General features: G+C 46.6%; 1 protein-coding gene across 1 annotated transcript in view; it reads right to left on the bottom strand.

The window, feature by feature from the left end:
* T265_11640 (hypothetical protein) overlaps nt 1-12451 on the bottom strand; it is a gene marked incomplete at both ends in the record, with an annotated part of 38909 nt that extends 26458 nt beyond the window's left edge. Inside the window, 3 exons of the mRNA XM_009178348.1 lie at nt 2736-3200; nt 12116-12200; nt 12241-12451. Coding sequence (XP_009176612.1) covers nt 2736-3200; nt 12116-12200; nt 12241-12303 — 613 coding nt within the window. The remainder of the gene's footprint in view (nt 1-2735; nt 3201-12115; nt 12201-12240) is intronic.
* Nucleotides 12452-21967: the final 9516 nt, after the last annotated feature.

The following is a 21967-nucleotide window of genomic DNA, read 5'->3' as shown; positions in this document are numbered from 1 at the left end:
ACTCAGCTGCGCTGGTCCTTACCATCTTCCTGGATGCGGAACCCGAGACACCAATGACTACAGACATTATCAGACATGATGCAGTTGCGCCTTCATCGGCGTTCGTGCATCCAATGCGTAGCCACTCCCCTAGTCGTCCCAATTAAAAGTCCACCGACAACCCTGTATTTACTACTCATTAATTATATCAGTTACCGTCTCTAATTCGCAGTTATCTACGTCATCATCTCGCAACATCGGTGAACGAAAGTGTGACAGCTAGAACCACTATGCGGCAAGTAAGTGCTCCCAACAGCTGATGACGGTGATGAGCACATTGCCCAAAGACCCAATGCTTGATGGTGCGCTGAACCCATGAATTGCATTTTGATGCCTGGAGAAGCAACAGAAACCGGCGCGGAGACATCGTTGCACTGTTGCAGTCTTTGCTACTGTATGGTGGTGAAAAAAGGACGCTACAAAGACACGCTCAGGCACTTGAGCAACTTCACCTGTCATGTCCACGCAAAATCATTCCTATCAAATAGAGACACTGAAGTCTTTCGAAGAGCAGGAAAAAGGATAGGCAATTGCAGACTGCTTAAAATCAGCTCCGATAGTAAAGCTGTCTGAGCTACTCGCATCCAATAACCACTGTCGAATGGAGTTTGAAATCACATGCGCTTGGAATTCCGCTACTGGGAGCCTTCCAATCAGTTTGAAAAGGTGCAACTTCCACTGTGGACAAAAAGAGGATCTGGTGTACAACATCCCCAGAGAATGGTCATTTAAACGGGATTGAAAGCATTTGAGACGCGACGCGTCTCAACGCTTATAAACAAGTCGGTTAGAGAGGCCACAGAGTCCCTGTTGCAACCTACATCATTCGGTGTCGCTCACCGCTGCACCATTACGTGTAGGCCAACTGGTGGCCCGTAACGAGCATCTGTATGCTCAACCGCCAGTCTTATTCCCTCAGATCTACATTGGCGTCAATGTTCCCCCTTACCGAACCGTTACTGACTACGAAATCCAGCGCGGATGCCAGCAACTCGTTACGCCGGAAGGTAAAACATGTCATTCCGTGACAGAAAGTAGATAGGACCAATAAGCTTGGGACAGCATCAGATACGACCAAATGAAAGTGGGAAGTATCTGGATTCATCTCACTGTGTTGCGATAAAAACCAGATGTGAAATTCCAAGTGATAACTCTCGTTTACCCATACAGAGTACATCAATGCTGAGTGAAAAACACGTTTGGGTCCGTTTGGTATAGTAAGAATATTGAAAACTAACACAAAAGAGCTTACTGAGTTATTAAATGCGATACTTTGTATCACTCACTGGGTAGCGGGTAAAATAGCGAATGAAAAATAATCTTCCTATATACAGCAAACCATTGGACGAAATGGGTCAGAAAAGGTTGATGAAAGGTCTTGTTTTCCGAGAAAGGGGTTGTTCGAAGAGGGTGATGTACCAATCACAGGGCAGATTCTCTATCCTTGTCGGTGCACACTTTGCGGGCGCTTGCTGGCAAAAACACTTTGCTGGGCACCTACAAAACGATTCAAAGCAAGCGTCCTACCTAGTGTAATTCTACACGGTTAATCAGCAAAATCCGCTCGGATGAATGACCACGTGATACTATTGGCAGTAACTTGATGCAAATGGTTATTCTATAACAAAATCTGCCAAAGCTCCAATCCATTCAATTGTTGCCAACCAGCAAAAAGCAGAAAAGATTACATAAATTGGAGTAAGACTGACCTGTTTGGTGGTAATATCTAACGACGTTCATGACATCGGAAGCTCAGGTTGAGTAAATCGGGTTGTAGTTATTGATCCACTAAGTGCGTTTTGATCGAAATCACTTGGAGATGGTGTTAACTTCATAACATAATATTCAATAACATTTGTTCAGCGGTAACGCCTCTTCGGTGCACAGCTGTCATCCACCCGAAGGAAATACTACCAAGTCGCCCAAATCTAGACAGTAGCAACCGAGATGCAAAGTTAGCTGAGTTATCTCGAGCCACTAGCTTCAGACTATGAAGGTTTATAGACTGAATCAAATTCAGTTACTGAATGTTGTGAGTGACTTAGTCCCTAGGTGTAAAAATTAAGCACCCTCGTTAATCTTGAAATCCAAATATTCAGAAGTGTTTATTGTACTTTTAATGTAAGTTGGACAAGATCTACACTTCTGATAAACCGTGTTCTTTCGGTAGCGATGTACTCGGTCTTCGGATGCCATATTCTATTGCGTGGTTGGCGTTCAGCTGCATACAGCTAAATTATATATAATCCAACAGGGTCCGTCGTCATTTAGGTTAGGTAGATGCTAGGTGTGAGTGTGAGTTGAAAATGCATGCTGTTGAAGAACAGCAGCACACGGCAACAGAAGTCCCGCTAAGGTGCTAGCGAGGGGAGCATGGACTTCGAATCGGTCACTAATGTATGCATAAGGGGGTTCACATGGGGTTGAACCTTGAACAACTTAGGTATTGCCACAAAGAAATTCGGGTCAATTCAGCAAACCCCATCAACTCGTATTTCAGGGTGATTTTTCATCATCATCATCGACACCATCGCATCAGTTATCAACACCGATGCTGCGAGTGAAAGTCTACAAGAAATCAAGAGTGGTGAAGGAACTAGTCACCGTCAGTCAATGCAACTACGGAAGGGCATGAATTTCCTGAATGATAAAGCGTCCTTATTTGCCTGCATTTTCAATACTTAAAGATGCCTTACCAGTCATAATTTGTGTCATTGCGCCGGCCCAACGAAACATTTCATCAAAGGCCTCTAACGCGATGATGTGGACCGACGAGATTCCGATCAGCACGATTACGTTGGACTCTTTGTCTAGATGGCAACCACTTTCGAACCCGGTAATTTCATCGATCGGGACTGGGGCATTCAATCGAGTTGCCAGGTTGGTTGCCAGTGAAAGTCCCTTGGTCGTAGCTTCCGCGGCCAAAAGGCAGGAGTGCGCCGCAGTATTGACCAAAGGTTTAGGGGCATCATGGATTCGTGGCTGTGAAAAACTGTTGCACGATTCGCGTTCCAGTGGTTTATGAGAAGGTTCGTTCGAGATCGTCGAACGCTGGTAGACGTATCCTTTTTGTATTGGTGGTTCCATATCGACTAGGCAGCGGCTGTTCCGATAAGGAGCGAATTCATCATAGCTTTTGGTCACATAGAGATGAAGTGCATCTGGGAGATACCACAGGTCAGGAAAAAAATAGAGTTTAAAAATGAAACAACGAACAACGGCCGACGGAGTAAACAGGTCAATGTAGACCCACATAATATGCACAGCATGAGCTAGCGCTTTAAGAGCTTGGGTGCTGACTGTGGTGAGATTGAAACCAAGAGAATAATCAATTAGGAATCACCTTGAGCGGGTTACGACACGTGTACCGACCCAGTCACCCACATACTTGACTGTTCAACTCACAGTCGCTCACTGGATCGTGAGGCTTGTCTTTTTTCCCATACGCACAAACACGTCGCATTAAGCTGACTCATCGGACATCGATTGTCTGCACCGCCTAGTCAGCGCAGCAATCACTCATGTGCCGACGCGCCCACGTATATGCACTGGGACCTACATAAAGGGAAACCGAACCCAGTCAGGACACAGACTCGCGCGCGCGCAGGGAGCAAGGAGTCAGCCAAGCACTCCAAGTCCACGGACAATCATGGAACACGTGTAGCAACCGTACTGCGAAGAAAACATGTTCCCACCGTCCGGATTTTTACCAAGGGACTCTCACATACGATAAGTTCCATTTTGACTCGCTCCCACTTCACAGTATTTATTTTTATACGTATCGCAACCATGCTAAAAACCTCTATTAGTGCACATACACCTTCTGATTTGTATTATGGCTATCATCACCTGTGCACTAATAGACGGACATCGTAAGATATCCACACTGTGCAAAACTCAACTTTGAGTAGGCAAGCGATGAGATACACGAAGACGGCCAAAACAAGGAAATTCCTCCGCGAGAGGAGCCGTATGGATCAGACATTTATCCTATGCCGAACTCTGAAATAACTGGGTAGACTCCAGCAGTAAACTGATCTGCGCTCCATTAACTACCGAGCTGCTCTCGACTCCATCCACAATGAGTCATCCACGATTATTGAACTCACCATTCCCATCAAAGCCCACCAACTGTCAACGACAGCTCGAATTCCAGTTAACGACGAGAGAACTCAGGGTTTGACCTCGACCGAGCTATGAGGAGTGGACGTTCTTTATCACATGTTACTCATCCTTGCAGACAACCGGTGCCTGAGGAATATGAGCTGACGATACAGTCTTGCTTAGCGACATACATACCTACACAAGGTTCCTTCACCGATCACGCAGGACCCTTCAACGCAAAAGTGAATGTTCCAAGGGTAACCTTCCGCACAGAGTTTGGATACTTGGGTCATACGCCTCTACCTGACCAGCATGCTGGATAGGTTGACTCTAGTGCCAATGCACCTACAGGCAGCACATGAAGTCACCTTGGAGAAACCAGCATGCTGTATGCTGGCTCAAAAGGAACTCACTCTGGATGAAGCACATGAATCAGCGAATTGAAACACAAGCAAGCTATCATACACGCACAACGAACCGATATCATTTCCTGTGGCTGCAGTACCTTTGTAGTCACCTGCGGTTACCCCGTCACACTCAATCACCCCTGATTCCACAACTTACCTCTCATCAATCAATTCTCAGATACGTTATTTTTGTGGTCGTAACAAGCATCCAAATGACCCATAAGAGAAGAGGTTTTTGAATCATGTGGCAAGACGGGTTATTTTCAGCGTTTTTCGATTTGAGTCTCACAAATCACTCAAATTGTACAACGGATTATGCCTTATCTTCTTTGTTGACTGCTGCAGCCCCGAACTGCTTGTCCCGCACGGTGACCAGTATCAGGGTAGACGGAAGGTTCTTTAAGGCCTTCATAGACACAGGAAGTTCGTCCACATGATTGGAAGGGTTACGCTAACGATTATGTGATTACTATGGCATCTACCTACCTGATATGTTCAACTATCGGCTACTGCTGTCTATCCATCGATTACGGGGGTACCGTTTGCACAAAGATCAAACTATTGGTGCTGACGTGCTGCTAGGCCACGACTTCCTTATTCTACATAACAAAGCTGAAATCATCTTCGGTGGGTCTGAGGTTCATTGACCTTCTGCTGTCTAACTACTGCTACGGTTGAATCACTTTTTTTCCTAACCTCCCACCTGATTGCAAGCCTAACGCCAAGAAAACACAGCGTCACAACCCTCACGATGAACAGTTCATTCGCAAAGAAGTTAACCGAATATTGGATGCAGATACAATTGAACTTTTGAGTTCTCCATGGAGGGCTCGAATACTAGTGCACTCCGGTACTAGTGTAGTCTAATACAAGTTCGTGTGGTATGTCTGCGTACGTACATTGAGATCGTAGCTCCTCATTCCCGTCTGACGAACGTCCACATCCCTACATGGCAGAGGAGTTTGTATCAGCCGTACAACTGCTTATAATCCCAAGGTGAAAGGGCAAGTCGAACGCCTCAAAGGAACACTCTGAAGCGCAATCCAGCTCATACTCAAGATGAAAGACCTTCAAACTTGTTATTAGTAGTCGGCTTTATCAGACCCCCTCAACTCTCTTCGGTCCTTTCTCAGCGTCTCCACGAGTGCTTCGGCGTGAACGTCGGTCATCCGGTGGTTCGTTCAGTTGTAGCACCTTTTCTATGCCTGAACGCCATGTCACCAGAAGGAAGCACGAGGGCTGGAATACTGCCAGGTTGCCCAAGCCTAGACAGGGGAAATCGAGGGGCAGAAATCAGGTTCGAACCACGGACCTACTGGTCAATAAATTCGCACTGTATCCTGTGGTCTGTCTATACCAACTTGGCCAACTAATCCAGGACCAGTTTCTTTGAAAGGATTTGGCCGTGCCTAAACGTATGGACCAATCGTTGAGGAAACCAATTCATGTTCATTCTCCCGGCGGAAAAGAAGGCATTGTATCCGTCCACTATCTCGTTCCTTGTGGTGACCGCACAGTTGTCAACGAGTTCGCGCGCAGTTCATCTAGTGAATGTGATGACGCTCATACATCCCCATTAACTGACTTGCACGCACCGTCACTCAGTAACGCTTAACATAATGTCGATCACACTTCAGTCTCACCCCGTGTCCGGGCGATGCAGTGAAACTCCAAACACCATGGGATCTCTGACTCAGCCAGGCTCCAACAACGAACACAATCCTACATTTTAAGAAACCGAGAAGCCTGGCCGCAATTTTCATTACCCCTTGATGGATTTCTACAACTAATCTTCATTCAGTCCGTGTCCCCTCTAGACAATGGCTAAACTTTGTGTTCACATTATCGCTTCGTATTAACTATGCTTTCGCCTTTACTTTCAGTATATATACGGCTATTAATGAACAAAGCGCTACTCCTTCTACGCCAATCAGTCTTGGTCTCGAGCTCAATCAGGATTTATACTCCATTCGTAACAATACTGCAAAGCTCGAAGAGCGCAGATCATTGGGCATAGTGAAAACCACATGCTTCTTGGAAGCACACTCTATTGGGAGATTCGACTGCTCCACGCTGTTTAAACAAACTATCCCCACAACTGTAACAAATGCGGATGAACGAATGGGGCTTCACTTATTTGGTTGAAACAATGCCAACAACAATGCCTCGTTGGTTACGCTGCTTTCAAGTAAGGATACCTTGCATTTTTGGTGAAAACCGGTGAGATCTAGCGGATACAGTGAAATCCTAAACATGATCGGCATGAACTATCGTTTCAATGAATATACTACTGTCTGTATTCTCAATTTGAAGGCACTGGAAACACGTCCGTTTCATGCGTGAACAGACGACGGTTAGCGGATATTTATCACACTTGTTTTGACTACTCATGAGTAGCGTGACTAATGACTGCTTACCACGACGCCGTTTGGCTTCCATGCCGGTCGTCCCGTTTTCGGCTCACCTCAAGGTATACCTACACGCCAGTTGTTGGTACCAAGATTTTATTCACCCGTTCATCTTCGAATGCGATTTCGGGCCTACTCGTCCTATTTTCGAGTTGCCGATTCGGGGATCGAACCCGGAGACTTTAGGATAGCAGCCGAGAACGTTACTCACTATCCTAATCCGGTTTCCTCGGTATCCATAACCACGTTATCCGTTCAAACTGTGTCCCACCTGGTAGGTTACAGGCTAAAGTACAGGCTGTGAGACGCGGTCTCAGCAGGCCATTGGCAATCGATGATTCGTGACCAACTACCGACCAATCGTTCAGCCGCAACGTCCTCTATATGCATAGCCCCCAAACAATCCAGAGAAAGCACGAGAGCTGAGATAGACGCAGGTTGCCTAAACCTGGGCAGACACCGTCGGGATGACGGGATTGGAATCGAACTACGGACCCTCCGGTCGGTAAGTTTGCGTCAAACCCATTATACTATCTGGGTTCGATCTCGTAATGGGGAACGAACCCACTGCTCTGAGGCACCAGCTAAGCGCGTTATCCACTGCACCAACCCACAACCATAGCTCTTGTATGCTGTTTCCGACGAATGCGCACGCAGATAACTAGAAAACATGTGTTCGGCGGTGCAGCAGAGAATCCATTCGCGGCGGGTGCCCAGCACCAAAAGCAGCAATGGTTTGGTCACGTATTGTGCATGCTACCTTATTGGTTGCCGGAGGTATTGTTCTCCGTGCCCAAAACAGTATGGCGCACGCAGACACCTGAAAAGTGATAATGTAAGGCTGGGTGGGCTCGAACCCTTGCCCAATTCCAGATGAACAGCTTGACGCAGTGGACAAGTATGTCTACCTGTACAGCTGTACAACTCCCGGTGGTTTCGCGAAAGATTATATCTTCATCCAGATTGGGAAGACCAGAGGAGCCTTCGTGAACCCGCATCATCTGTGGTACAGGAGCGATATCAGCTTATCCGTCAAATGTCGAGTTTACAACGCTGCGGTGCGACCTATATTGCTATACGGGTTAGAAACCTGGCCGTCGCGCACCGAGGACGTCAAAACTTTCAGTGTTTGACCATCGACGTCTTCGGAGCAATGCCAAAGTCTAGTGGGAACACAGGATCAGCAATGCTGAGATACGTTGAATGGTATTCCGAAGAAACAACTCACCCATGACAGCTGAACTGATCACAACCCATAGGGTGCGCTGGCCTGGTCACGTGCTTCGTATGCCAGTCAATTGACTCTCTCGAAGGGTTCTTTTCGCACAACCATGTGAAGGTTGAAAGCGAGTCAGAGGAGGTTAAACAAAGCAGCAAAGTGTGCAAGCCATTACCAGCAAAACTCAGCTACGCTGGTCATTGCCGCCTCGGTTGGGAACCCCGAGACGTTGTCAGACATGGTCCAGTTGCGCCCTCAATGGCGTTCGTGCATCTACGCTATTGTCTTATTGCATAGCTTCTTTCCTAAACCCCCATCCAGTTAAAAGTCCACTTGAAACACTGTATTTGCGCACCAGTTTATCAGTTACTGTCTCCGATGCGTAGCTACCCACTCCAGCTACCCGAATTATCGGACAAAACTCTAACAGCTTCAACCATTGTACGCGGTTCTGATAGTGACGATTTCCAAGCAGGTGCAAGCAAGATAACACGGACCCCAACCAGGAAGGCGCGAAGACCTTGCAATACTCAGTTCGACTGTGGTTTTCACTTCACGTTGCCATGTCAGGGTTCGCCTCATCGTGAACCTTTCGCCAGCAATCGCTAGGAGCGGAAAACACATTCTTTGGTAGAATACATGCCCAACCACCCGACCTGGTGAGTCTAAACTGCTGCTCTAACGGTTCGGACTGGTTACCAAGCGCCTCCTGAAGCTCCAGTTCAATATATATTCGTTGCAGCCAGTTACCTCTTGCTGCAGCACGGAGACAACGGCGACTAAGTTTGAACAGGCCTAAGGTTCACGGACCTGAGAGATCATCTCACAGCCATAATGACGCTCTGACAGTTCTCATGAGCAGAGTGCACCGGTCGAGGAAATCATGCAGGCGAAGAGTCTCAACGGCTTTATCTATGGGCAAATATGCCCCAACTGGCCACACAACAACTATGCTTCAAACAGCTGAGCTTTCTTCACTCATAGTTGAGTCAGTCGTGCCCGTCTCACACCCTAGTTTTCCCAGTTATCTTCCGCGGTCTTCCAGCTGTTTGGTGGGTATCACAAGAAAGTTATTGAAAGAATTGTTGAACCATGCCAATAAAGTGGTGCCAGAGATTGAAGCTGGTGTCCAACCATAAAATCAGGTTTCAGGTAACCAAACGAAAGTGGTCTTTTCCAAAGGATAGTCCCTCCTGGGACCATCCTTTCGGTTAATTACCTGTTTTTGACTCTACATGGGTTCAGCCTGTCGATCACAGCCATGTTCCATCGTGGCAAATAAACGCACGCTTGAAAGGCGTGCAAAAGAACATGTTTCCATGGGTCTCACACATCATCGGCGTCACAGTCCGCCACAATCCAACCCATCGACCAATATGCATCTAATTCACTTCGACCCATCATTGATAAGTTGTTAACCCCAGTGAACGTCACCTTCAAAAACCAATTTGGCAGTCTGAGCCTCGGAAGGTCAAGCGAAATGGAATCATGTGCTGCCACCAGGTCATTCAAGGCGTGCTAGTAAGGCATCAACGAATTCTGACAAGCCCGTGTCATGAATAGCGAATGACTCCGCATCATAACCACCAGACAGCAACATCATTGTTGACACTGACACTTCACTGTCGTACTGTTGTGTGCGTCCACTAAAAACGGGCTCTCGACTACCTCATTGAATCCGGAATACAGCAGAAATGAGGAACGTCGCCCGGTCAGTGGGTTCCCCGAGAGCCATGGAAACACGAAAATCCAGGACCGGAAATTCTACACAATGCTAGTGGCTGAACATAGGGCTCAGTATAGGGGATTCTGTGATTGAAGAACAAACATACCAGCCATGGAATCAGAAAAACTGGGACAATCAAGCATTAATCCGAAATCCAGGGAAATGAAGACATAAAATTGAAGAATTAGAAAGTGTCCCAGAATCAAGGGTAAAAAGTGAGGAGCAGCTTCGCACACTTGCAAGGGATTTGTCCGGCGGAAAAAAACTGGAAAATAGGCTGAAAGAGTGAATCACTCAGGCAAGTTCGCGAGTGTATCAAGACAACACATGGAAATTCACAACAGGAGAGGTTAAATGTCACCGTTTAATCAGTACCTACGTGATAGGACTCTGCAGCACGGGTGTGAATGTACAGTTAACTCCACTTTATGCCTAAGTAGGTAGTTTCTCTCAAATCAAAAATCGTAGGCACTATGGCTGTACGTGGGTGAGATATTGCAAAGGCACGCAAACCTGCACAAGACTGTGGTTCTCAAACCAAATCCCTCGGCACAAGGGTAGAAAAATAATAATAATAAATCGTTCAGCTGTAACAACCTTCCGGTGCCTAGCTGCCATGCCATCCGGAGGAAGCATGAGGGCTGGAATGCCCATATGTCGAGGCAGCGGTCGGACCTTCCGCGCAGTAAATCAGCCCTTTAACTACCGACCCATCACGCCCCTCATCGCACTTGTCTGCGTGCCAGCAGATCATAGTTCCGATACACCCAAAAAGTTCTTAGGACGCTTTGGTCACTTTATTGCGTTGGGCAAAGAGCTCAGATATTATTGTGCTTGCGGGTGTGAGTGCGCAAGTAGGCAGAATAAGCGCTAATGCCGCTCAATTTAGCGGTCGTTTTGGACAACGGCAAGCACCCGCTGTAGACATGTGCTGACAACAGATTGTCTCTGTGTAGCAATGACCAAGAACACTTGGCCACATGGTTCGCCCACCTCGCGTCAATTGCTGACCCGCTCATTCTGAGTCGAGATGTCCATTTTCAAAAATGGTGCTCCTCGTGAGTATGGCAACATACAGTATTTAGCTTGACCGCCATTTTGACGAGACCCTTTACATCGCTAGGTTTACGTCGCCTTACGAAAGCGCGCAAAGGCGGTACTCGAGGACAGCAAGCAGGATTCAAGACGGGAAGGGAGTGGGGACCACATCTTAACAGTCCATCAAGTATTAGAGCAACCTGCACTGTTCCTACGGAATGATTAATCGAAATGAACTACAGTCTAAAAGGACTGGACCATCATTGTCCAACAACGACGAGGAAGAGCATGCTACTCTGGCAAGTGGTAAATCTCTCAGCTGTAACACGTTTCCAGCGACTAGCTGCCAAGCTACCCGGAAGAAGTACGAGGGCTGGGATACCGCCAGGTTGCCCAAGCCTAGACAAGGGAAGTCGAAGTCAAGAGGCAGAGCTCGGGTTCGAATCACGGACCTACCGGTCGGTAAATTCGCGCTCCAACCACCTGAGCCACCTCGCTCCGTCTAATGGTAGTATCGTCCTGTGGAATGGCATTGCCGATCTTCCTGTCGCTGGAACGCGAGGAATTGATGCTGTCACAAGAATGACTGACTAGCTAGGTGGTAATGGCCACATTCCCAACTGAGAGTAAGCACTTCTTTGCGCCTCGCGTGCATCCAAAATGTAAAGACGAGCAAAGCAAGACGCATGCATCGAGCCAAGTTTCGCAGCGATAAGAGCACCCATGCGGCTCGGAACCATCCACAAAACTGGCAAGTTCTCGCATCGATTCCAGGTGATGTGAGATTATGAGCACTCACTCGCGTACGTGGAGTGCCAAAGGGAAAAACACCGGCAGCTAACAGAGGGTCTCGTCAGCTGGGCTTGAGTTACACTGCCCCACTTAAGTCACTGTTATCGTATAGACGTCCACCCAATAACTAAATATCAAACTTATTCTTGGTCACTAGCTGAAATGATGTACTGCAGCTGATGAGGAGATGGCCGCTGACTTATTTTGCAACGGGCTGTACGGAGTCGGCCAATATTTGGCAACCTGCCCAATCAACCCGAAACCCCGAAAGCGTCCTCTTCACACACACTCGAAGAGTTAGGTAACACCTGAAAATGGAACGCACAACCTAGCTTAATACCAAGTAGCCGGTTTGGAAATACGGACAATGAAGAACACTCACCGGAAGTTCCAGGTGAAAGGGCAAGAAGGCAATAGCGTCTCTTCCACTGAAACATGAAAGCAATGTTATCAGGTAGGCGGACGAACTTAATGTACAGGCCAAAAACCATGTACACGAGCACGTACTTTTTTGCCATCACGATATTTTACGGTTCCTTGTAAAATGGCGCGTATTTTGAAGTTTGTCATCGGGAATATATAAGTGAATACATTTTAAACCCAAAGTTAGACCAAAATTTAGCATCACATTGGCACCACAGGCGGTCAGATCAGCAAAAAATCGCCACAAGGTTGGTCAGGTTACCATGATAAGCAACCAGCTGACCTAACCCATGTGACTCGATTAACCTTGAAAATCGAAACCTTCAATTGGTTGTATTAAATATTTTACAGTTCAGCTTTCAGAACGGATTCAGTGGGCTTAAAAAGGTTCGTCAACTTGGATCGTGGGGTTTGAGATACTGGTTCCTGTTCTGGGATGAGCCACCTACATTCGGGGGCCGTTCATCATCAGTCTATGTGACTGGTAAGACGCTTTTAGCGGTCCTTAGGTGTAAAATGAATAAATGTACTACATGGTGGTGATTGTCTGCATCCGGGCGGACATCAAGAAGTTGAAAAACTGTTGGTCAGTCCCATATGAAGTTGACTCAGTGGGTGTCTAAATTATGTACTGTTAGTTTGGTGGAGCCCTGTATATCCTGCGAAAAGCCGTCAAAATGCCTGGGTCAGGACCCGTTATTGAGGGATGTCAAGTTGAAAATGCTCCACCAGCCTTCTGATGCGACCAGTACAGCATCTTGGTTGCAGCAATGCACAGGCATTGGATAGTACTATGAAGCGGTGGATATGGGCGCTGATCTCGGGAGATCAAGTGTTTCAAGTGGTAGTCTGAGTTCTAGTTATTGTTCTTCCGCTTTTTGGATCCGGCTGACTGAGTCATTTCCACATCAATAATCCCATCTGAACGCTGTAAATCACCTGGCCGGTTCTTTTCAGGAGGTCTCCAACAGTCCATCCTGGGTGCCTGGGAAGTAGTCCCAGACAAGCACATGGTTTCCAGGCCTGAACTTTGGTTTCCTTCCTGTCGACGACTGAAAACACGTAAATGTTGGCTGGGTAGCGTATTGGGCAAGTTTCAACCGACTGTTCATCATAAACTCTGCTAGAAAGCGACCTTCTGCTATGATCCCTTTCCTTTCTTCATTTATCAACGCTCGTTTAAAGGTGTTTACCAACCGCTTAGCTGAAACTTTGGTTTGGGGATGGAATGGTGGGGAAGTGGCATGTCTGAGGCCGTGTCTTCGAAAGAATTCACCAAACTGGTGAGATCTGAACTGAGTACCACTATGGGACGCAATAACTTCCGGAATGCCGGTTTTCGGAAACAAACGCCGCGGTTTAGTGATGGTTACCATCGGTGTTGTCTCCAGGCCACTTACCGAATGCGCCGACGGCGAAGAGGAAGATTTGTCCGTTAATTGGTCCGGAAAAACCCACATGGATGCGCGACCATGAGCTTCTGGCTGTGGCGACTGTCGGTTGGGTAACTTCTGAACAGCTGCGCAAAGCGAAGAATTCCGACCACGTGCTCATCCATAGCGGGCCAGTAGTACACATGGCTGCAAGCAAGAGACTTCGTACGGCTTATCCTGGATATCCACTGTGGAACCGTGCTAGGACTTGGTGGCGAACTCCGGTGGGAATTATAAAGTGAAGACAGCCACCGATAGCATATGATGAACTCCGCCGTCGAAAAACTTTTCGGAGCTCCCCTAATGGACAGGTTGTTGGCAAGCTTCATTAGTGGCACTCCGTGGATTTTGTAGTACGCTGTCATTTTTGGAGGCATCTCGGACCATGCCAAAACTCACGGGTAGTTCGTTCATGGTCTTCAGAATTGTAGCATGGAATTCCGCAGCGAAGAAAACATTTACCATGACGGTTCCTTCTTGTTCCATTTCATGTGAAGCAATCAAGCGCTTTAGCGCGTCGGCCTGTCCAATTTCATCGGTTGAATCGTGTCACATCGTTGTAGACGGTTAGTTGTGTGGATCTGTGTAGGTTTCTTGTAAAAAAAACAGCTAGCAGGGCTTTGTGACCCACCGCAAGCGTGAATGCCGATCGTAAAGCATTTTGCGGAACCCTTTCACCCCAAAATAATGGCTGGCGCTTCTTCCTCAATATTATGGTAATTTCGCTCAGCTGGAGCCAGCGACCTTGCGGTATGGGCGACCGCTTTTTCGTGCCATCAAGGAACGTGAGGAATGACCGCACCAACTCCACTGTTGGATAAGCCGGTTGTGAGAATGACAGGCACTTGGGGGGGTTAAATTTTGTGAGTAGAAGTTCGGACTGCAAGCCTCTTCACGTCTTCGAAGGCAAGCTGGCATTCCCACTGATATCACCACACTGGGTATGGCAGTGTCATGCAACACTGCCCTGAAACACAGCCCCGTACCGGTCGTCAAGGGTGTCTCAAATGGAGAGGGAATGCGTATTTTCCGGCCCCTGGATCTGGGTTAGGCGAGGGGACTGACACGGGTGGGGTCAGGTCAATGCAGTGCCACAGGTAATTTCCCTCCATTGAAGGACCATGTGAGCGTAGACCGGGGACCAGCCAAACTGAATAACGGTTACTCGCGGTGTTTGGGCAACCACAGCCCAAATTTGAAGTCTGTAAACAGAGGTAATTAGGTAGAAATATGATAAGAGCAGTAGCGTCTGGTAAGCGCCAGGGGCATCGAAGAACACGGTGTCTAATCACTCAGACATGTTGATTAATCAGCACAGATACGCATGGCACCCTGTGGCCTTTAAACAACCACGATTTCTCGGCCTATATGGAGCAACTTATCGGTTTCACTACTCCCGCATCTTTAAGGCCTTTGAGGTCGACGCCGAAGATTGATAAAACCGCGTATGGTGCTGGCCTTTTGGGTCTAAAAACTGGCTGGACGTGCGTGCACAGATGAAGCACGCCTCTTGTTTTCTATTAGCATCGAAGACCTTCGCTAAAAACGCCACAACATTTATGTTGTAGTCGTAGGATCGCGGCGTCGACCAGGTAACTTGCCCCAGAAACTCTCGATATTTGGGTTGGTTTTGATATACATATGTTGCTGGGTGCCAGTGTTGAAAGATGAATGCGAACGATCCAGTCTGTGCCCGGGAGATTGAGCTCGCAGGCAGCAAGATAGACAGTAGCAAAATCACCTAGGCCTGCTAGCTCCATTTCATAACTAAATTCACCAGGTAGACGAAGCTTGCCGTCCAGGCATTTCTGGCAGTGTTCATTCGTAGTCTGATTTCCGGCGATCCTATCTTTCCCCAGGTGCGCCGAGAGACAATCGTGAAATCGGAAGCCGTGATGAGCTGCACTCGAATTGTACCTACGTTTGCTGTGATTGCGTCGTACTTGCTAAGAGCAACGATCTGGTTACCAAATGTTGCAAGCATTGAGTTAAAACGGGGTTATGATTCGCTCCGTTTGCTTCGTGACCTCCTGCATTTGCTGCGTCTTAGACTAGCTTTCCGTGTCCGGCACTGACCTTCCTTGTGTCTGCGTCGATCGCACTCTGAACATTTGCGCTTTCTATAGTGACACAATCGCACACAATGCCATTTGCCATGTTGTCAGTATGGCTAATGGCGCTTTGCTCTTTTCGAACTTATCTGCTCGTGACGTTGCCTTGACATCGTCTTGGCAATGCCGAAAGCAGGGTTGGATAAGGGCCTCTCCAACACGGCTTTGTTGTGCTTAAGATTTAAAAGGCGCTGGGTACTCATGGTTACGGAACTGCAGCGTTATGTCAGCAGTTTGTTTAATGTTTTTCAAAAGTTTTGCCCTGATATCACTGTCTGAATGCAACTGAAGACCACATAAAAATGAGGCACTTGAAATGGGTTTCCTTCGTAGTGGACAACTTAAATTGTTCGATTTCATGGTTGACTCTATGGGCGTTAGTGATATAGTTCCCGGGTTCCTTTTACGCAAGTTGCATACATAGGTGAAGAATATTAAACAGAGGGGGAAGCTGACCGAAGACTGCTGGGAGTTGCTGCAAAACTGATATTTCGCGTGCTCTTCGGAACGATGAAGTTGGATGCCCGCGTATTTCGTTGTGCCAAGCTTTGCGAGCAACAAGCGTACTTTGCATGCATAATCTCTATGCTACACTTCGGCTTTAAAACCATTTTGATGTCTGAAGCACGAGTCGAAGATTAATAATAATAATAATACCGGCATCAGTGTAATTAGGAAACCCTGAGATGCTGTTGGCGATTGAATAAGCTGAATTTGTATCAGGATCGGAATTTAGTGGTTGAATTTTAATTAACTGAGACAACGTTTTCACCAAACATAGTTAAGTCTCTTCAAAATAATGGTGTTTCTGCATCAGAATTTCTCCCAACTTTTCAGTAGTTATTTTCATGGTCGTGTGTTCGGGCGTCGCCAACATCTTACATCTGACTGCCGTTCCCGCTCCAGTGCCTGGTGGCGGAAAAAGACTCACAGGTAAGGAACGCGATAGTTTTATTTCGAACAAGAGCTTGCAAAACTTACAAGGTTCCTCGTGCTGGACCCTCATGGATCCAGGCTGTTGCTAAACTGATTGAATGCCTGACCGGCCTGGAGGCACTTGGGCTTTCTTCTTGATATTTTGGTGAAGTTTCAGGGTCTCAGTAGGTTTCGGAATTGCCTTCAGGAATCTGGTCTTCATAATAGATCCAGTTTCCTAGAAATGAGAGGAGAACTTGATATGAAACATCAGCAGCAGTATATTTGTAATGGAAGGACGAGAGGAGGCGCGCGTATGTCCGGTCCATGATATCCGCGTTTCCACGTAATCAGGATTAGCTTCATGTCTGTTAGTTTGAGATTGATTCATGTCCGTGGAGAGCCATGGGTGGGTCCAGGATTTGCGGGTCACATATTGAAATAGGGCCTACCTATCCTGGGAGACGGTGGCGAAGGTAGGGATGGAGGTGAACAGTTCGCTCAGCTTGAAGGGTATGTGAGATTGTTGAATGTACATATTGATGGGAACGTAATGCGCCGAATAGTTATGGGTGAATGTCCGAGTTTATGTGGATAAGGTGATCGTATGGTACTGGGAGATGAAGGATTACTTGAAAATCACGGTTTCTGTGTTTTTCGAAATTTAATTGGGCGAGAGTTTGAATTTTTTCGCGTTCTGAACTGCGGGTTCAATATTTTGGTCCTGTATGACAGTGATAAGAGCCGGATGTGTTGTGCTTTGTTGTTGTTTTGTCGAAAGGAACAACTGGGCAAATGTAATTCATTTTTATAGGTCACTGTATTGAGAAACGGCTGGATGCTTGCATCTTCAAGGATGTGTAGATTGGATTTACCAAGGAAAATGTTCGTTTGATGGATGTATGGTCGTACGGGTATGAGGTACTGAAAAATGTGAAACCAAATGCTAAGAATTGTGACCGTGATAGTGGGGGTACGGCGACGGAATGCGCAAAAACATTGTTGGTTTTGGCTGTTAGAACTCGATTTTGCGACATGCAAGAGGGTTAAAAGAAATCATGTTTCGTTATGCTTGTGGAACATGGGTGCTTTTGACAACGGCATTTGCGGCTGTAGCTCAGCGACCGTGGCTTGTAGCAGGCAGGGTTGTGTTTAGATCCCTCACTGAAATCCAGGCTTCTTTTTATGTTAAACTGAGTGTCTGTATACATGTAGAGAAGGAAAATGTACCCTAATCAACGTGAAATCCTTTAAACTAGGAGAACTTACCTGCGCGAAACGATAGTTCTGACGGCAGTACGCGACCATTTTGAAGAAACTGAGTCACACTTGCCACGACTCCCAAAACACCTGGACGTCTGAGATTGTTCATCATCTTCTGACACAGAAAATAAGTGAGCGACTGGACCACTTCTACCGGCTTAGCTCTGAGAGCCTGATCATTTTTCTTGAGGCACTTCATCATTAGCATCATAATGAGGTTCTTTATCGGTTTATCTGTGCCAAAGGTTTTACTTCAATGAGCACATCTTCTTGGGCGGCTTCAAATTGGGGTAGCGTGGTGGGGTTTTGAACCAGAAAACCAAAAGCATGTAGGCAGAGACACTCAGTATTCGCCAAAAGGAATCAGCTTCTCAAAAATGATTGTGATTTTAAGGTTATTACTTCATAGTTGGGAATGTATATGTTCAGTGGACTGTCCTGAAGGTTCTGTATGATCGATTCGTTCAAGTGAGCAAATCTTCAAGTTGGACAGTTACGTGGGTTCGGAGAAAGGTGCACTCATAATAAGATAAAACGATCAAGGGAAACTCATGAATTCTTTACAACGGGCGAAATTAGCAGGTAGTTCTAGAATTGTAATAAATTATGGGACTTGCTTGAGCACCATTGTACTCGTGGACACAACATAAGGCTCCCGTAGCTAAACTTTGCTTTGTAGCTACCGGTCAACCGATGGATATGTCATATGCTTTCAGACTCCGCGAATATCTGTCTCAAGTAATTATCACCATGCAAAAGATCGTTATATCCGGAAACTTCGTACAAGCTATTATAAAATTAGGGCTTTAGACGATAATACCTCCCGGCCGTAAGTGAAGATTTCTGGTGGACAGCTCTATGTCAGCGTGAAAAATTTCCACGATACCTAATCAACCGGCCACAAGGATCTCAGGTCGATCATAACAGGAAAATGTTTCATTTAGTCACTCTTTATCACCACTTTTTATATGGTATTCGTTGAGTTTTTTCTCTATTCAGGGACCTTTCCTAACTGACGCCTCAAATTCACCAAGGCTTATTGATTTCATCCAATTCCCTCTTTTTCTCAAGTTTCTACTTTTGGTATTACCGGATTTGAGCATCCTGGCTCCGATGCATATCACCTGCTTTTTGCTTTACATCCAAAGGGATCTCCAACCGAACCAAAATATGCCTGCGATCTTACATCGGCTTCGTTCTACCCCAGCGACCAGAAACCGGAGTGTCGGCGCAATGATTCCACGACACTTCTATGCCCACTTTGATAGTACATACACAACTATTCCCTTTTTTACTGTTTTTTGACTCTTTTTGACTGTGCTCTCCAGTTTCGTCATCTGTGACTACGAACAAGCTCTTTAACCTGTCCCAACCGTATCCGGGACGCGTTCATTCTAATTTACTGAAACTGTGGTTTGGATTGAACCATCTCGATGGACCTCCGGTTTGTACACCCCACAAAAACAATTCTTTCTGTACAATTTGCGTCCCGTCTTGTGGGTTGGCACCAACTGACTCTTCCACTGAGCTTATACATCCGACTGCACCTCAGCAGCTTCAACGGTAAGTTTCTGCAGTTTCGCAGCTCACTGTGATTATGGATTCCTGACAACACTCAAATATATTGCTAATTCATCCGCTTCATCATCCTCACTTACGCTCTTCGTGACCCTGGCTATAAGCCCAACAGTCGAAGGCCACAAATCGTCAGCCGTTGTTCTACGTATTAGCCAAAAATGATCGGCCTGATCAAGTCAATTCTGCTTCTTCGCTAGTCCTCTTGTAATGGCCCCTCGTTTTCCGCAATTTGCACAACCAGGCTGGACGCCCCGAACTTGACGCTCCTTTGTTCTGTTTTTGATTTCCACCTTTAAATCTCAATGATATGATGTTTCTCCAGCTTGGTATGTTTCCTAAAGAAAGAAAAAGCTCTGGCAAACGGTTTTTTCAGCGCGTACCGTTTTATGCGTGACTGCGCCTATATCGGACAATGCCTAATATTTTTGTCACCCTTTCTACGCGCAATTTAACTGCCGGTTATGCTTTTATTCTGATCGTAACATTATGATCATGCCTGGCGGTATACCACCTACCGATTATGGATTAACACTGATATAATCCGGCTGCAGCTAACGACTAACTTGCGACTATTTGTCCACAATTCCCGGTTGACCGGAAGACAAATGCCCACTTCTCTCGACTGGTAAAAGTAGATGAAAGCTGAATTTCATTGGTTGTTTTGGTTAGTACATGAGTCCTGCCGAGAGGAGCACGACATTCCTGGTGCGGTTGCTCATTGAGCTTGTAGGAATCCATTTTCCTACATACTTAGAGAGGCAGTTCATACACATGGATCATGGAACTTGCTTCTAGTCCTAAACGCACAAATCACACCAAACAATCAAGGCTCATTTGGGGCTTCGATTATTTCTACCGCCTGGCGCGATTCGGAACAATCAACATGCACACATACACCGCAAATGCGCCTGCACATAAAAAAAAACGAATAAAGTTTAGAAAATCACTACGCATTCCACTTCATGCAACTCGGTGTCTAGCCACGCAGAAATTACGGAGAGCTATTTGTGAACACCCTCTCTTCACAGTGCAAACAATGAATTGGCACGCAACTTGGCTGACCACACGCGCGCGCGCTCAGAGAACGGAAGGTTAGTCGAGCGCGTAAGTATACAGGGACAACTACGGAGCACGCATAGAAGCTGGACTGCAGATAAAACACGACTCAGTTCCAAAGCTTCGCTCAGGAACTCTCAACAATTGCCCTAAAACGATAAGTCATGTTTTGCTTGTTCCACTTTTTGCATTGCATATATATTTTCTCATCATCATTCAAATGAACTTATTAAATCCCTTCACCTTCTGATAAAATTTTTATGTTACATCCAGGGCCCCAATGAGATATTGACTTCCTGGAATGATAGGAAAATATCAGTTGGATTATCGAAATATCAGTGCGACGCAGGCGGCTGACCAACTGAAAGCAAAGCTCACTCTACGAAAGAAACACTTCAGCGGTAACAACCTCGTATAGGCCTGTTTACACAGCGCCATCTGCAAAGGCTGATTCACGTTGCGTTATTTCTCGAAGCTTAGTGCCCACTGAATGAAGGGCCTAAAGGAAAACAAGACCAACCTGAAATGCACGATGCCTCATGAACGGACAAGCAGTCTGGAACTTATGGGCCTCGTATGAGTCGCACAAAATCATAGTCGTCTCTCTCCTCTAACTGGCGCTCTACAGCATTTTACTGGTAATAATAATGATGCTTCATTTATTATTCAACTTGAGGGGGGACATGCCAGCTGAGGCATGCTCGGGTCATTGCAACTTGAACGAGGCAGGTTACAACACAGTGGGGATGACGGTACAGCCAACGAGACATGCTCATTACTTGAAAGGCCGGCACGGGTGTGGGAACCAAAAACAAGGACAATGAGCATAAAGTACCACTAGTACAATGCTGAAGCTGCTTAAAATGAACTGAAATTTAGTACTGGCCATGAGTGACCTTGGACATTTGATTCACGGATTCAAGGATTGATACACAGGCTTGGACATTTCACGGATTCAAGGATTGATACACAGGATCGAGGCTTTTCCCCAAGTTTCCCGGGTCGCTTTTGTTCTTGTCGGTCAGTGAGTGGCGTTCGCCTGAAAAGTGCAAGTGAAAAAAGGGTGTAGCACTGCTCTTTATGTTCTCAGCGCGGGGCAGTATGCATGCCAGCGCGAGGATTCGCATAAATAAATGTCTAATAGTGCTTTAAATTGGGTTCTAGAAGGAGCGTGCACAACCGTCGGAGGAAGGTCATTCCACGCACCTACTACCCGAAATGAAACAATTTGTCCAATGAATGTGTGTGCCCTGAGCTTGAAAATTTTCTTACTATGTCCCCGTCGGCTGTTTGCTGGGTCAACGGTAAAAACCTGTTTGCCAAGCTTTGTTCAGACATGCATAAGTAGGAATTAGGTCCCCTCCAGGGGAACGAGATCAAACATCGCGAGACGCGTTTCGTATCCCACGGATTTGAGGCAGGCAACCATTCTCGCGGCGGCCCGCTGGACACGCT

Source organism: Opisthorchis viverrini (assembly GCF_000715545.1).
Source record: "Opisthorchis viverrini unplaced genomic scaffold opera_v5_537, whole genome shotgun sequence".
NCBI lineage: Eukaryota > Metazoa > Platyhelminthes > Trematoda > Opisthorchiida > Opisthorchiidae > Opisthorchis > Opisthorchis viverrini.
Note: the sequence above shows the minus strand (reverse complement) of the source record. Positions and strands in the feature narration are given on the sequence as shown.